General features: G+C 40.3%; 1 protein-coding gene across 1 annotated transcript in view; it reads right to left on the bottom strand.

The window, feature by feature from the left end:
- LOC137645459 (sorting nexin-17-like) overlaps window positions 1-18,500 on the bottom strand; it is a 169,667-nt gene that overhangs the window by 25,452 nt on the left and 125,715 nt on the right. The window contains exons 7-8 of the mRNA XM_068378264.1: window positions 13,888-14,012; window positions 838-919 (exon numbers count right to left, since the gene is read on the bottom strand). Of these exons, the coding sequence (XP_068234365.1) occupies window positions 838-919; window positions 13,888-14,012 (207 nt within the window). The remainder of the gene's footprint in view (window positions 1-837; window positions 920-13,887; window positions 14,013-18,500) is intronic.

Raw genomic sequence — 18,500 nt, 5'->3', positions numbered from 1 at the left:
AATGTAATACCGTAATTATAAAAAATTACAATAACAGAAGAAATACTGCATGTTCTTGTGGAACAACGTTTATGGTTTATCGAGTTACTTTTACTAATTACCCTGTAAATATGAGAGTAAGAGGAATTTTGACAAAATATTAAGTATACACATTCTCCATTGCCATACGAAGCTCAGTGAATTTTTTTCAGTATTTTGTGTTTTTCTTCCTTATACCCCCATATCCATATAGTTGCATTCCGGCTGGGGCCCTTAAAGAGGATAAGATAAACAGGCAAAAATTAATCAATCTTTCCATGGGACTCAATTCACTTCTTGGTACAGTACGTAGTATTTGGGTAGTGGTAGAGCGGTCCACGTGATATTTTTTAAAATATAACTATTCGAAGGCAAGGTTTATAGAAATAAATTAAGTCACACTCATTTCAAGTAAGATATGTTGCTTTTACATTCAAATAGAGCACAACATCTGTCATCTACATGAAGCTCAAACAAAATATAAAAAAAAAAAAATCACAGGACACAAGACAATTTTGGCTGAAAAATAAATGTAACTACACTGATATAACACCTAAGAAGTTTTAAATTAACTCTAATAATGAAAAAAAGATAAATTGGGAAGACAATAAATTATCAACATAATTTTTACTGCAATATTAGCTGATCAGTGGCAGGTATCATTTATTGTAATCTCAGCATTGTTTCCAAATATGATATCCCCATTTTCTTCTAAGAATAATTGGTCATTAGGATATGATTAAGAGGTTTGTTTCCTACATGGACACATCCTGTAATACATTTACACTATATATACTAAAAATATCTACAATACATTACCTGCTGTACTGTTATTCTCCAGCATCTCATACGAGTTACTTTAAAATTCCCTTCTTTTAAAGAACTATCGTCACACTCAATTCTGAAAAACATACAGTCCTTTAGAATAGGTAGAAAATTAAACGTCAATGGTTAATTAAATTGCCGTATTTGCTGGTCTATAGGGTGTACTACCCTTGTGCCCCAAGAATATCTATACTTACACATATAGTTACATACATATATATATATATACTGTATACAGTATACTATATCTAAACACACACACATAAAATATATATATATATATATATACATACTGTGTATATATATATATATATACATACTGTGTATATATATATATATATATACATACTGTATATATATATATATATATATTATATATATATATATATATACACAATTAGAACACATCCCTGTAAATAATGGAAGGCCGAGTACCACAGGTTTGAGACTAGAAGATAAGATTATTGTACAAGCAAATACTACTAGTGAACTACTAACAAACTACTAAGGGTGTAGCCAGCTCTACACTTAACCCTCAGCAATAGCATTTTATTACTATCATGCATACTTAAAAACCTATCCAAATATCTTTATTGCATCCTAAATGACTGCTATAGAGAGAGAGAGAGAGAGAGAGAGAGAGAGAGAGAGAGAGATCAGAAGGTGTAATCAAATGCCTTGTTTTTCTTCAAAATTCTTGTACCATCTGAAGCTAGGAATTGCTCACCACAACTAATGATATCGTCAAAGTTGACTTCATTCTTAAATTCAGGATTGCCAAATGTTAACTAAGAAAGAGAGAGAGAGAGAGAGAGAGAGAGAGAGAGAGAGAGACTTTTATATATACTGTACTACGCAAAAATAAACCTTTGTAAAGAAAATCTATAATGTTAAAATATATGACAGAAAATATTGCTGTCTCGTTATCGAAAGTTAGGCTATTCATTGCCGATAAACAAACCTACCTCAAGTGTGAAAACCTTGAAAAAATCACAGGGAAAACAAAAAACTAAGCTTTTATATATCCTGTATTAAAGAAAAATAATGCTTTCATATCCCCTGTAATTTTTATAGAAAAGCCAAATTGTTTACTATATATATTTTAAAAAATATTGTGAACCAAAAGAGAGGCTATTCACTGCCAGCCTAGGAACCCCTTCAATCATCTCAAGCTCCTCATTATCCCCCAAAATGATAAATAAAATGGCCTATTGTTTTGTTTTTATTATTTCTTCAACAGTAATTCTTATTGGATTGTAATCAAATTAATCTTATTTAAAAATGTAAAAATAAGGTTAATTAGTACAATAAAATTTGAGATCAGAGTATCAAGAATTATTACCATAAGTTCTTAATTTTGTCTATAGTGTGGCAATAATGATACCAATTAGGCGTGATAGTAGAGGGTTAAGCGTAGTCCACCTAGTATACACATTGATCTTGTTTTAATATTAATGATAAAAAAATACTTTATATCATGCAAAATGACATATCTATTGCTATAGATAAAAGAATCTAAGATCATTTCAACACACCTTCCTCAAACAAATAAATCTATTCTACACAAGATATTGGTACAATTACATAACACCAACTATGTGTATATATAGTACAGTATTTATCTTTACATTTTGCATTTATCATAATAGTAAATTTCAACTATCTAAAAAATTCACGCCCTTAAAACAAACATCTGGCAGATACATATGGTACTCTGTACTTGCCTAAAAAATCAGATTTCACATCCAATAATTTAATTTGCCAGTACTGCATAAGTTAAAAGTATGATTTTGTACCATCTTCACGTTTTTTGTATACTAAACTATCATTTATTATGGTCTATTAAGTTTCAAGCGAACCCTAACCTCTTTTAGATTTCATTTTGACTTTATACATATCAACTTAAGACTGTTCAGAGACCCTGTCATTTTAGTTATGAAAAAACAACCAGACCAATTAATAGCTGTGCTATAAAATATTTATAAGGGTAACTTTGCTGTGCAGGTTGCCACCTAAGTGATAAAAGAAGGTTGTGTGAACATCCAAAAATTTGCAACTGGGTAAAACTGGATAGGACTAATGTGCAAAATAAAATATTTTTTTTTGCAATAGGGATAAGTTTTCAGTGGCACTGGAAAAACTACTGAATCATTAATAACAACAGGTGGCACAAGGGGAAAACTGCCCGCTCCTCTGTCAAGAAATAGCCTCTTTTGTCTTTGGGCTTGGGACTGAGAATGATGGTTGAGGTGGAAAATAGAATTAAAAGGACTCAGATTTTTTTTACCTAGGATAAATAGAAATTACTTTATTTTCTTTTACTTGTTCCCACTTGTATACAAACCTTTCGTCCAGTAACGCATATGCCTACAGAGGCCACTATCTACACTTGGTAACAAAGGGGATAATTATGCCCATAAGATGAGATTGGATCTATCACAGGTTTATCATAAACTGAAGAAGCATCCAAAGTACACAAGCAATCCTGCTTTGTTCCATTATTACAGTACTGTATACATGAAGCTAATGTCACCAATCAAACTACGGTATAGTTATAAGAAAAAGAATACCCAACCTTGGATAGGAAGCAATAGTATTTCTGTACTCATTACGGCCAAAGACCTAAGTGATAGGTCTTTGACAGGCGTGTGGGTGGGGCTACTTGCTTGAGCTCACCACCTGTCATTAACTACCTGATTAACGAATTAAACAGCCGTTCCAACTCTGTTGAAGAACTCTCCTTATCTAAAGACCAAAGGTTTATATACGCATATCAACAAATATATTTTTTAAATAAGTAAAGGTGTCATCCTACATTCATTTTGTGAGCATTGGTTCTAAAATTATAAGGACTGTGGTCAAAGTGTAATCATTTCCATCCATGAGTGCACTACTAAATAGGTGATTAGTGTTAACTGTACATCAAAAGCAATTATGTTAAATTTATGCTATTGGTTCTAAAATTATAAGGACTGTGGTCAAAGTGTAATCATTTCCATCCATGAGTGCACTACTAAATAGGTGATTAGTGTTAATTGTACATCAAAAGCAATTATGTTAAATTTATGCTATGTACAATACTTTATTCATTGCATCATACCTTATAACTTCTGTTAAACTGTGCATCTGAATTTATAAGAAAATGTTTTAAAAGGTAATTGTATTTCGTAAGAATATGTTATCTCTTTCATGTGATTGTGTAATACCTTTTTCAGCTTCTGAGAATGTTCTTGGAAACTCTAACACTTGTGGCTAAAATAATTGTAAATCTTATATACAGTATACTTACTGTTGAATTATAATTTTAAAAACAAGGAATTTCTTATCATTTATGAGTTACTTTTTTTTTTCTTGCATCCTGTCCTTGTATTATTGATGGAACGGCCAAACAGGAACTGATTTAATCTTAATTCAATGTTACACCTTAATAAGATGGAACAAAATAAGGGGTCTGTTGATCATCTGTAGGAACCCTTAGGATATACCAAGCAAACACTGAGTAACATTCAGAACACCACATATACCTCATTTGATTTTAGCAAAAATTATAGTTCACATGCTATGGAGAAGCATATAGTTGAGACACAAAAAGCAAATGAAAAATAAGAGGAAACTGTTTATAAGTGATGAGACTGGCTTGTTTTACAGATCACTACCTCAAAACTGATATGGCATAAAAAATTATGATGTCCATGGAAGGAAGCAAAGAAAAAGTCCTATGTTGCTGGAGCTGCTACACATCTACAGGCCATAAAGGACCTACTATATTTCTGCAGGCCCCTTATAATTCATCTCAGAAAACATGAGTCATGATGAATATAAAAAATAAGGTTTAAGGGGGCTGGCTGGCTAATGCTGTTTTTTAAGGATAGGACTTTGACATTCCTACCACTTAATAAGGTGACTTGGGACATCCCCAAACTGCATAGGATTTTTTACAATGACCTTCGGTTTTGCGACACCAGGGAGATTTATCCTGAAAATGAGTGTTTTTCAAATTCTATCTCCTCCCCTCATACTTAATATTAAGATCTGGGATTACTACCTTATATAGACCTGATGTAGACCTCCCATAAAATAAGTTTTTTTTCTAAAAGCAATTTTTTGCTAGATATGAATTTTTTCATTATGGTAAAAAATAAAACCTATAATTCAGGGAAAAACTCTGAAAAAAATAAAGAACAAAAATTGAAAAAAAGACTCTATTTTACTGTTTTATAATGGCTTTCTAAGTTATATACCTAATTTCAATGCTATATCATTAAAAACTAAGGGAGAAGATAGAAATTAAAAGTCAATAAGTGTAGTTTTTGAGATGCGGGCACTCAAAGTTTTTCTTCATAGTTTTACAAAGACAGTATTAATAAACCATGATTATTATGAATTCTATGTTTCTTTTTGGATATTAATAAACCAAAACAATGTTATTTATCATAATTTAATCATAAATGAAGATCCCTTTGCTCAATATATTGCTTCTTTAGGCTCCAGGTCGCTCCTTCATCCACAACACTAATATCGTCGATATTACCTACTTTTGAACTCTTATTAGTGAGAATATTTTTCCATTATGTTAGCGGGATGTTGAAATTGTCTTTTCCTCTTTGGCATATCTTCAAAACTAAGGGAGAAGATAGAATTTGAAGGTCATTGAGTATACTTTTGAGATACGGACATTCAGTTTTTCTTTGTAAATTATGAATTTAATTTTATATTCCTTTTTGGATATTAATAAACCAAATCAATGTTATTTATCATAATTTTTATCATAAATGAAGATCCCTTTGCTAAATATCTTGCTTCTATAGGCAAGACGGTCACTCCTTCACTAACTCTGCTAATATCACTGATATTACCCTCTTCTGAACTCTTATTAGAGTGAATTTTCTTCTTCCTTATGTTAGAAAGATGTTAAAATTGTCTTTTCCTTCTTGGCATGATAAAATTCTAGCCAAAACCAAGAAAAAACATGTAAAAACGAGTGAATGTCAGAGGTCAAACTCAAAAGTGTATTCTCTCTGAGGTTTGTGCTAGCACTGAAGGCCGAAGGGTGTAATTACTGTGTAATACTTCGTCTTGTGACTCATGGAATCTATACAGATGCCATTGCTCACAATTTGTTTTTTGAGTTACTTTTACGAATTACCCTGTAACTATGGAAGTAAGAAGCTCAGTGAATTGTTTCAGGATTTAATTTTTCGTCCTATGCCCCCATATATTGGCCTACTGGCCGGGCCCTTAATCATATATTCAAGGAGATATAGCACCAAGAGAACATTCCAAAAATCTATTGTCTGTTAAGGAAATTATCTAGATGGAAAACTAAATTTATGTAAGAAACCAATCTAAGGAAAAACTATTGACAAAGATGATAGCAGGGTTAAATGCATTCTCCACCAAAATACACTACTTCTAGATACAGTTCATGAACTAGGGTGTCATCTATGCTAGGGGGCTGTACTGTCCATTTTTCAAGAAAGTAAGGGTGGTCCTGGAGGAATACAATTGTGAAGGAGAAAATGTACCAAGGTAAAGAAGAAACTATAAAATCTTCAATGGTATAGCTTACAGTCAACTATATTTCACGGTAAACTAAGGAAGGATGTGAAACCAAAAACTCGGCAAAATGATTGGAAGAACCTGCTGAAGGATGATAAAATAAAAAATTTTAAACAATTTTTATTTTTCCTAACATACTCACCGAGAACCACTTTCTATAGGAGAGTCCTTGACCTCTCAATCTCGACCAAGATTTTCCCGCGCTACCCCCCTATCTCACTCCATATAGTTTCTACCCCCGCCGCCAGGATACGCCCTGCGGGAAGAATTAAGGCAGGTCACTGCTTTCCCGGGTCAGCATCCTCATTAAGTTCGACGTTTAGCCCAACTCGGCAATGGAAGAATGGCACTCGGGGATGGACGGGAGGGCCATTACCCGAAAGTGGTTCTCGGTGAGTATGTTAGGAAAAATAAAAATTGTTTAAAATTTTTGATTTGTTCCGACACAATATACTCAGCGAGAACCACTTTCTATAGGAGACTTACACCTTAGGAAGCGGGAGAGCCATTCTGCCACTTGGTCTGGCACATAGTGCCTGGAGGGCTACAGAATGCGGGGGTACAGAGAGCGGATAGGGGGTAACTGCGGAAACCTTACGCTTATATTTTAAGACTTACCTCTTAACATCTTCTCTACTGAGTCTTCTCCTGAAGAAGTAGGGACGAGTCTATTCACTGTTGGGGACGTCTTCTAGCCTGCCGCTACACAGCTTGGAGGGCGGCGATGACTGTCCCAATGGAGAATCCATCCAAAGACTTTTTTGAATAGTCTTTGAGATAGTGGGCCGTGAAGGTCGACTGGTGTGACCAAGTGCCGGCCTGTAGGATCTGCCCCACTGCCATGTTTCTCTCAAAGGCCAAGGAAGTGCTCAGGCCTCTGATGTCATGGGGGCGGGGAGTGCCCGGTACTACCACCTTGTCCTCTTCATAAGTCCTAGTGATGACTTGTCTCAGCCAGAAGGAAATAGTGTTCTTGGAGACTTGCTTCTTATTAACACCTGAAGAGACGAAGAGGTTCTTGGCACCTGGGCGGAGATGAGCCGTCCTTTCCAGGTACTTCCTGAGCGTCCTGACTGGGCATAACTTCAGGTCTTCCGTACTGCCTGTCTTGGGGATAGCCGGAATTGAGAAACCTTTAAACCTCGGGTCCCAGACTGCTGGGTTCTGAGTCTTTGCTACAAAGGAGGGTACGAACTTGAAGGATACCTCCCTCCACCCTTTGGAGTGTGCCCCGTCGTAGGAGAGACCGTGGATCTCACCTACTCTCTTAGCTGAAGCCAAGGCTAGCAAGAAGACTGTCTTGAGGGTGAGATCTTTGTCCCCGATATCTTTGAGGGGTTCAAAGGGAGGACGACACAGCATTTTCAGAACCTTGGCCAGGTCCCATCTAGGCACTCTGCTGGCTTGAGGAGGACAGGACTGCTCGAAACTTCTAATCAGCATCGCTATGTGTCTCGAGGTCCCCAGGTCGATGCCTTTCAGGAGAAAGACTTGGCCTAAGGCTGCTCATACTCCTTTAATAGCTGGGATTGACATCCCTATTTTATCCCTGAGGTACACGAGAAAGTCAGCTATGTCAGGGACCGAGGCTTTAAGAGGTCTTATGTGTTTTGCCGCGCACCACTTCGTAAAGGCGGCCCACTTCGCCTGGTAGACCACGGTAGAGGATTTTCTTAGGTATAGGGACATCCTCTTAGCTGTGGCGGAGGAGTACCCCTCCTTCTTCAGGAGCCGCTCGATAGCCTCCAGGCGTGAAGGCGAAGAGAGAGAGGATTGTCGTGGAACTTGAGGAAGTGAGGTTGACTCAGCAGATCTGACCTGGGGGGCAGAGGCCAAGGCGAATGGCTTGCCAGGTCTTTTAGATCCGCAAACCACTCTCTCTCCGGCCACCAGGGCGCTACCAAAGTCATCCTTAGGTTTTGGGAGGTTCTTACTCTGTTGAGCACCTGCCTTAACAGCGTGAAGGGAGGAAAGGCATATACGTCCAGGTTGTCCCACTTGTGCTGGAAGGCGTCTTCTAGGGCTGCTCCTTCGTCTGGTACCGGGGAGCAATAGACCGGTAGCTTGGCGTTGAGCTTTGTTGCGAAGAGGTCCATCACCGGGGAGCCCCAGCGTTGAAGGATGAGTCTGGCTACTTCTGGGTGTAGGGACCACTCCGTCCCTACTATCTGACCCATTCTGCTGAGGCCGTCGGCTAGCACGTTTCTTTTCCCGGGGATGAACCTTGCTAGAAGTATCACCTGGTGCTCGTCCGCCCAATGCAGGATGTTTATGGTGAGGTCGCACAGTTCCTTCGACTTCATGCCACCTTGCTTCTTTATGTAGGCTACCACCGTGGCGTTGTCGCACATTAGGGCCACGGTGTTTCCCTTCAACCGACTTGCAAAGTGCAGACATGCCTTCTGTACTGCTTTTAGCTCCAGGATGTTGATGTGGAGCTGCCTTTCGGTCTCCGACCAGGTACCGCTTGCTGTTTCCTCCCGCAGGTGGGCTCCCCACCCTAGGCTGGAGGCGTCTGTGAACAGGAGAAACTCGGGGGGACAGGACCCGAGGGGCATCCCCTTGAGGGAGTTCGACTGGCATCGCCAACATTTTAAGGCTGCTTTCGTGTCCGGAAGGACCGGAATCAACGCTTTCTGAGAGCCTGTCTGGGACCATAGAGCCTTGAGGTTCCATTGTACAGGTCTGAGCCGTATCTTCCCTTGGGGAACCAGTTTCTCTAATGAGACCAGGTGACCTATCAGCCTCTGCCAGTCTTTCGCCTTCCTGGGAAGCTCCGACAGGAACGGCTGAATGATATTGATGAGGTTCTGTATCCTGTCTTCCGAGGGGAAGGCCTTCCCCTGCACGGTGTCCAACGTCATACCCAAGTACCCCATTCTGTTGGATGGAGTTAGGTTCGATTTTTCCAGGTTGATAATGATTCCCAGACTCCTGCAGAATTGGAGGAGGTCCTTCCCTTGCTCTTCCAAGAGGGCCTTTGAGCTGGAAAGGAGCAACCAGTCGTCCAGGTATCTGATGAGGCGGATACCTCGTTCGTGAGCCCATACTGAGACCGTCGCGAAGACCCTCGTGAACACTTGAGGGGCCGTCGACAGGCCGAAGCAGAGGGTCCTGAACTGCAGGATCTGGGAGCCCCATTTTACCCGGAGGAACTTCCGACTCGACGGGTGGACCGGAATCTGGAAGTACGCGTCCTTGAGGTCGACCGTCATCATAAAATCCTTCTCCCTCAAGGACATCAGGACGGATTTTGGGGTGTCCATCTTGAAGTTCGTCTTCTTGACGAACTTGTTGAGGGCTGACAGGTCTATCACCAGTCTCCACCCCCCCCGTTGCTTTCTCCACCAGGAACAGGCGGCTGTAGAAGCCTGGCCCTGGGAGAAGGACTTCTTCCATGGCTCCCTTCTCCAACATGGAGGAAACTTCTTTTTGCAGGGTGGCCCTTTTCAACGGGTCCCTGGGAGCCAACCATTCTGTCTGGGTGGCTGGAATAAGAGGGGGTGGATCCGCTATGAAGGGGACCCTGTAGCCTTCTTTCAGGACGGACACCGTCCAAGCATCCGCCCCATGCGTTTTCCATGCTTGCCAATATGGTCTGAGGTATCCCCCAACCCGAGGCTTGGGCGGGAGTAGGGGGCCTCTCCCTCTACCTTCTCCTAGAGGGGCGGCCTGATCTGCCTCTCTTCGAGGCGGAGTAACCTGACCTGAAGGAGCTGGCAGAAGCTGGTGCTCCCCTGCAGGAGGGCTGTGGAGTTGATGTCCAGGAGGAGGAGGGGGCGTCCCTCCTCGAAGAGCTGGGGGTGGCCTGAGGAGTCACGGCACTATCCGAGACTGATCTCCTGTAAGGAGGCCTCCTGGAGGATGTTTGTTTGGGGACGTTGGTCTCTCTCCTCTTGGACACCTTCTCCATTAGCACTTCTAGCTCCTTCAACGGAAACAGCGACTCACCTCCTAGGGGTAGGCTACGAACCACTCGGGCCTCTCTGTCCGGGATTTTCCTAGCCAACTTAGAAAGCACTGTGTCCCGTTTTCGGAGGACCCAGTTGGCCGTCAAGGAGAGTGCTTGATAAGCCATAAACTTGAGGGCTTTCCCCCCGGAGGTGAGAAGGTCCGTCAGGAGACCTTGTTGCTCGGGATCGTCGGGGTCTGTGGAGGCTCGTACGTTAACCAACGTGGAGGCCCACCAGTTCAGCCATGAGGAGACATTCACCATATCTCTTGACATCTCCTCCATCATGCCGGCTTCAGAGGGTGAGAAGGACACAGGGGCTGAAGAGGCCCTTTTGTCCGAGCCGCCTTGTCCCAGGATGTCCAAGGCTGGGTCCACCCTACAGGGACCTGGGCGCCGTCCTTCCGGGATATAAACCTTGCCCTGTGGTTTGAGACCTTGGAGGAGTTTGGAGGCACTCTGGGACTTGGGGGCCTCCGCACTGCTGGCCACCAAGTTGTCAATGTATTCTTGTCCCAGTACTAGGTCTGGGGCGAGAGGAAGGGCCAGGGAGGACTTCGGCAGGGCGTCACGGTGAGTGTCTCTCAGGAGGCTCGACCTCCAGGCATTCACCTTAGGCGCCGAGGGTTCTGGAATTCCATGGAGCCTTCTGATGAGACCTACCACCCTTCTGTAGGCGGAGTCCTCCGACGGGGAAGCCTCGCCTCCGTCGGCCGAGGCCTCGGCTTGGCGTAGGGGCGCCGTGCTTGGACGGTAGACAGGGCGTTCTCCTCTCGGTTCCAGGGAGGACGACCCGTAACCGTAGGGCGCCCCGTACGCGGGTGGGTCTCGCCGTAGGGCGGGGGCCACTGACTCCGGGAGGACTTTCGACTGCCCCGAGTCTCTGGAAGAGGAGGACACGGTCCCGGTGGGATGACCCGACCCCGGGAATCGGTCCTTCCTGCTCGACGACCGCCCCAGCTGGGCTGGTTCGGTCGGGCTGGCTTCTCGGAAGCGCGTTTCCCCCCGCTGGGCGGGGTGAACCGGAGGCCTCGAGGACTTGTGCCTAAGAGCGAGGTCCTTCCTGCGTGGCAGGTCGAGCGGTTCTAGGCTGTGCGTAGGCAGCGACAACCTAGAGGCTCGTTCACTGGACTGAGAGTCTGGAGAGCGGTGCCTTCTGGACTCTCCTGAAGGGACGTAGACCCATTCGCTGCCGGGAGAGACATCCCTCCTGTACTTACGGGAGTGAGAGCGTGGGCGCTTCCTGTTGTGCCGCGACCTCGACCTGGAGCGGGAACGATCACTCTCGGTCCGCTCTCTCTTCCGGTGCCGTTTCTCCCTGCGTTCTCCTCTGGAGGATGAATCTGCTTCCGAAGAGTCTGAGGGCGCCACGTTCCTCGCGTTACGACTGCTCGAGTGATGCGCGGGGGAGGCTCTTCGCCGTCGATCGTCCGAGACAGGATGTTGGAGGAAGTCCTCGGGAACTGCTGTAGAGATCGAGGGCACTGTGTCTACTCTATCCCTGCTAGGAGGCCAGGGACCCAGGGACACGTCCATCCTTAGCGGTGACCTCCCCGGAGTCTTCGGCAATTTCCACCTGAAGGCATCGCTACTTGGGCGGCGAACTCTAGCGTGGTTGTCCTCTGGAGGGGGAGAACCCGACGCACCGGCCCACGAGGGCGGGGGGGACTCCGAAATCGCCACACTGCCCCACACTGGGTCTTCTGAGGAAGCGTGATCCCCTGCCACGTGGCCCGATTCCCCCGAAGCACTAGCGGCCCTTCCGTTCTCTCCAGAGGGGCCAGCCCTTGGTTCCTCCCTCACACTGGGTTCACCGGGGAGAACACTATGGCTAACAATAACACTGGGGGCTTGTTGCCCACTCCTCTGCGAAGGAGACGGAGAGGCCGAGGCTTCGTCGGACCGATCACTGACCGACGGTAAAGAGGACACGCCACTCACTTTCTTGGGGGAACGCTTAGACGACTTTTTCTTCTTGGTACTATACCGTACCCACTGAATGCCGTCCCAACTCACGCACTCGGGACACGTGTCCGAGGAGGAGCAAACTTTACCCCTGCACGTGGAACAAAGAGCATGAGGGTCCACTTCTGGCTTAGAGAGGAAAGCCCCACACGACTTTCCTGCTCTAGGACCAGGGCAACGACGCACATGCTCCATCGTTCGCACACGAAGAGCCAACACTAACGAGTTACAGGAACACTGGATATACGCAAGGGGAACGTACTGAGAACACTTTGCGAAAACGCACTATCGCAGAAAAAACACAAGTCCCCACACTAGAAACACGTGGAATCACAACGCGCCAAAGGATCGAGAGTTAAGCGAGAGGGTGAGATGTTTCACATCTCACGACCAAGAACTTAATGAGGATGCTGACCCGGGAAAGCAGTGACCTGCCTTAATCCTTCCCGCAGGGCGTATCCTGGCGGCGAGGGTAGAAACTATATGGAGCGAGATAGGGGGGTAGCGCGGGAAAATCTTGGTCGAGATTGAGAGGTCAAGGACTCTCCTATAGAAAGTGGTTCTCGCTGAGTATATTGTGTCGGAACAAATCTATAATTTGTACACAAGTCAATGAAGAAAGAGGAACAGGAGGATCTTGGGGTATATAAATCATCCCCAACAAAAATTATAAAAAATCAGGACTTATGACAGAATTTCTGCAATTCTTTGTAGCTTTCTTCAATACTATGATAATCCAATCATATCACCATCTTTATTCTTTTTTCTTTTGATATAATATCAGTAATGTAAGGAATCTATGAAACCCTCTTATTTTTCAATACACACTGAATTGCTTTCCAGGCAAATAAAATATTCTAACAATGAATGAAGAATTAACGTTACACAGACAGGATTAAATAAAACATATAACTGCTACTCAAGAATTGTCCTCCTAAGATAAAGGAGAGGTAGGGTAATGGGACATGTACATATCTAATTAACGCCAAAATGATTAATACAATGCTCAGATCCTTAGTAAATAGTTTTTGGTTAGCATTCTTCCTCTTAAAATAGAGGCAGATACTGTACAAACCTTGACTGTAATATTTCCATCACCTTGTAAGTACCATCTAAGCACAAATAACAAAAAGCAAATCATTAAAAGCAAGGACACTCAAGGATGAATAACAAGGAAAAAACTCAAAACTACAGCAAATCGAGAAATATATCTGTTAGGAAAGAAAACACAATTTAAAAATTCACAGTTGGTAGAACTATAGCACCATTAAAAAGAGGGTTAATCATCCACAGTCTAGCATCCATTGCTCATCTGCATGACAAGCCCATTTCCTCTTTACCACACACAAAAAAAAAGGCATATGTCAAATTAGCGTAATCTTGGTAAGCTTCTCTCGTAACATTTTGCTATTATATGTTAGAACAAAACTACATTAGCTACTTCAATACAGTACCTAAACCTGATTCTTGGGTCTGGAAAGAAATTTTTTTTTATTCTAAAGTACAGTAAGTTCCAACATAGATGTAAATCAAATACTGTACACAAAAACTAAATCTTAATTACCTACCTGAAATTAAGCTCTTTGTTACCGGCACTTATTAGAACAGGGGTATTTGGTTTAGGAAAGTCACAGACACATTGCTGAAACTGCAAATACCCATAATATTTGAGAGTTCTTGCCAACTCCAAGTACTGGAAAAAAGAAAGCCAAGAGATAGTTATTATTCTTGAAAGCTTTAGTCAAAATTTACCATAGTGAATTAGATTATGAAAGTGATAATTCATGTTCCCATTTCATTATAAAAAAATACATTAAGGCTCCTAATTTTTATTCCTCAAAAGCATTAATGGTAATTTTCAACATGCAAGATTTAACAAAAGCAATAAAATTGAAATAAGCAAAACAAAAACAACCCAGGTTTATTTAATATAGTTCATAGATATTTCTTTAGAGAAATTAGAGAAATTGTTTTATGCATACAAACTTTATATCTTCCAAAATATAATAATTTCAAGCCATAGGCACATATATGATTTTCATTAGCACTTGCTTTTTCTCTTAAGATAGAGACCACAGGGACAATTGGGCTATCTCAATCTGTGTGTGCTAGAAAGTACCACAAACTAATAATCATTACAATTTGTGAATCCAGAGATAACTAAACACAGCCAGCTGCCATTATGTGGTAGAAAGGGAATGAAAGACAATGGCTGGTCAACACATCACCAAGTGGTTGAAGGTTACCAAACTCCAGCAACCTGGAGGATATTTTGATCAATGACTTGCAGGTTACGGTAAATCAGAGAGATAACACTTCAAATTCTAGACAGTTGTTAATAAAGATGAGTAATAGTGCTCTGGAACAACCTTGATACCCTTGATGTCATGCCTCTAGTAACATAAAATTATAATACCCTGAGAAAGCATGTTTAGTTTTATTCCAGCTGTGACCAGACTGTAGAATGGTCTTCTTAATCAAGCAGTTGGATCGGTGGAACTTCAGAAGTTCAAACTTGTAGCAAATGTTTTTATATTGAATAGGCTGACATGAGTCTCTTCATAGTTTATATATGAAATATCTACTTTAAAGTTATTGATCTTAAAGTATTTTGGGCTACTTTCCTCTGGGCTTACAGCATACTGCATTTCCATCTAGGGTTGTAGCTTAGCTAGTAATAATAATAATAACAATAAAATATCCAGGTCTGAAAATCTCATTCTTCGTACAAAAAAAAAAAAAAAAAAAAAAAAAAAAAAAAAAAAAAAAAAAAAAAAAAAAAAAACACCACCACATCCTAACTACAGTAGGTAAATATTCACCTCTCGGATGCCCCCAAAAGTTCCCTGCAGAGTATGAAAAACGGGTCACTGTCTCATTACATCCAAAATAAAGATAGTAATAAATCCTCCATTTAGAATACCATATTGATTACTCTCTGGAAATCCAGTTTGAATTATAATGGTCAACCAAGTAGAGTACCTCGTTTTATAAGAGGCAAATTTCCCCCGAGCCAAAGATTTAATGTCTCAAGACAACATTGAAACTTTAGAGGATGGGTTAATCATTGACTTTGTGGCACTCAATATTTTAGGTACTGTATTCTCATTATAAATTACAAGATATAAAAATAGTGTGCAAAGGGAAAGAAGAAAAGCAAAGTAATTTTACATACATAATTTCAACACATAAGGAAAGAAGAGTAAAATTAAGGCAATTAAAGAATAGATAATGCAAAAGGAGCGATGGATACTCATTAAAAGAATAAAGGCAGTCTTCAATGCTTTCAAGAATTCCTTTTCTTATAAAATAGAAAATTTAAGTGAATTAAAATCAAGGACTATGACATACTGTACTTAATGTGGAGAATTGGTACATGTCTGGATCGAAACAAATGTTCTAGGATCAACTTAGAACAATTTCTTAATACAATAATCCCTATTCTTGACCTTAAGATGTTAAACTTGTTCGATGGAAATTATCTACGCTATAGAAGTACAGACAAAACCTAACAATAATTAAACAAGGATGTAAAATATAACCTCTACAATGTAGTTATGATACTGTATCAAGATTATGAGATATGACCTACACAATGGAGCTCATAACTATTTCCGAAACAGCCCAACAAATTGAGAGAGAGAGAGAGAGAGAGAGAGAGAGAGAGAGAGAGAGAGAGAGAGAGAGAGAGAGAGAGAGAGAGAGAGAGAGAGAGAGAGAGAGAGAGAATTCAAGAAACATTCCTTACTCTTCTCCTTTTCTTGTTAACGGACTAAAAGATAACCCGAGGTAATATGAGAAACATGCACTGCTTTCAGTGACTTTGTTACCACTGATTTAGTAGGGAAGAGGAAAGTTTAGAGCCTAAATTAATTATAGCATATTGGGCTTATCACCAGTGCTTTGGTAGGCCTAGTAGCAACCCAAGATCCCACATTATCAATCAGCATGCCTAACTTGAAAACTCATTTTATAACCTGAAATTACTACTCTATTCTTTTATCAGTTTTCATGCTACCATCATCACTCTTTATAATAGCACATTATAGATCGTTCATTCTATATAACAGAGGTTCCTGTCTGATAACAATAACAAGTGTTGAAAAAAAAAAGACCAAAACACAAAGTAAAATGAAGACCACAACAACACCAGCATGTTGACAGCCTGAATGGGAAGTCTGGTAGGAGTTACACCAAGTAAAATATAAAATCTTTTAACCCTTTTACCCCCAGGCTATTTGGAACTTTCCAACCCTTAACCCCAAGGGGTTATTTTTTTTTCAAGCACATTTTGCAGTATATTTTTTTTAAATTGCTCTAATAGCCTTAATTTTTGTTAATTTTTGTCATAGAGAGGTCAGGTTGGTTTATTCTCTTGGAAAATGCCTGAAGTATCTCAAAAAATTATCAAAAATATGCAAAATAAAAATGTAAATAGCAGTTTTTTTGCATGGACGTACCGGTACGTCCATGGGGGTAAAGGGAAGAGTTTTGTGAAACGTACCAGTACGTCCTTTGGGGGTAAAAGGGTTAAAAGATATGTATTTTACTAACTACAAAACCTGAGTCCTTTAAATAGGGAAACGATTTCAGTGCAAACTAAATAAGCCGCTGAAACCATAAATGGCATAGTGATGCCTTCTGATACGAAAGTTTCTGTATACAAAAAATTCATTTTAAGAGACAAGATGCGAAGATTTCTTTGCCTAATAATACAAAAAAAATTTTCATGATGCAAAACGAGATTCGCCCGACGTCGAGAATAATTTTGAAATTCTCCCGCCATTGTCCTGCTTTCTTGGTTATCTCCTTACCTTGATGCTAGTTACCACTATAAGATCCTACTCTCCTATCTTATATAAATAAGTACAATTTCAAGTTAAAAAACATAATGAACAGTAATGTATTGTGTGTTTGTATGTACGCACAATGCTACTACGCATATCAAAACATTAGAGATGTAATTTCTTTCATTTCGGTAAATAAATAACAGATCGTCACATATTTATTCCTTTTAATGTTATAATAATTTATTTACAAAGAATTTTATATCAATAAATTTTTTTTTAAATTAAAATAACACAATGAACAGAACTGTATTGTAAGTACGAACGCACAATGCTACTGCTCATATCAAACACATTAGCAATATATTTTTTTCTATTTCAGTAAATAAATAACAGATCGTAACATATTTCTTCCTTTTAATATCATGATTATTTATCTAAAATTGATTTCATATCAATAAGTACATTTGAATTCTTATTATTTCAGTAAATAAATAACAAATCGTAACATTTTTTCCTTTCAATGTCATGAATATTTATTTACAATCAATTCTAAATTAATAAGTACATTTTTAAATTAGAAACACAATGAACAGTACTTTACTGTATTGTATGTACATACAGACAATGCTACTACGCATATCAAAACATTAGCGATATATTTTTCTTTTATTTCGGTAAATAAATAAGTTAAGAAAACTAATCACTGAACAATTAAAAGTTTTTTCATTCTACAAAGTAAGTTCACGTACAAATGAATCTTGCTTGTATTACAATTAAATAGCTTAAGCATATGAATGTGTAAAAAAACTGTAGGTTATTTCACTGTGGTTATAACTATTATAAAATTTAATGTGTTTCTGTACGGCTTAGAACGAATTAGGCAATTTACATGTAAAACGTCAATCATCATACGATAAATTCATGACATGAAAGCCATTCCGGAACCAATTAATTTCGTATCTAGAGGCATTACTGTAGTTGACGACAGATGCTTTTCACTTTGACCTTTCAGCTCAGGACTAAGAGAGGGTAGTTGAGGTGGGAAGTTAAACTTAAATATTTGACTCAGTGTTGTATAGCTAAGAAAGATACAAATTTAAAATTTATTAATTTTTCCAATGCGTATACAAACCTTTCCTCATTTAAAATAGAAAAACTTCCTAGTACTGAACTAGAGGGTTTGTTTATTTTCCTGGAAATGTCAGTCTACCTGGTCCTGTACAGGGGCAGAGGAAAAAACTCCAACAAGCTCTTATCTCTCTATCATAGAAATGAATAGACTGATAGGGCCTAGCCTGTCCATGAAGATTCGTAAGTGGTCAAAGGAGGGATCCGTTCCTCCAAAGGGGATAGCAGGCCGGAATGAAACTCAGAAGTGTAGTTTATCAGCA

Source organism: Palaemon carinicauda, chromosome 8 (genome assembly GCF_036898095.1).
Source record: "Palaemon carinicauda isolate YSFRI2023 chromosome 8, ASM3689809v2, whole genome shotgun sequence".
NCBI classification, from domain to species: Eukaryota; Metazoa; Arthropoda; class Malacostraca; order Decapoda; family Palaemonidae; genus Palaemon; species Palaemon carinicauda.
Note: the sequence above shows the minus strand (reverse complement) of the source record. Positions and strands in the feature narration are given on the sequence as shown.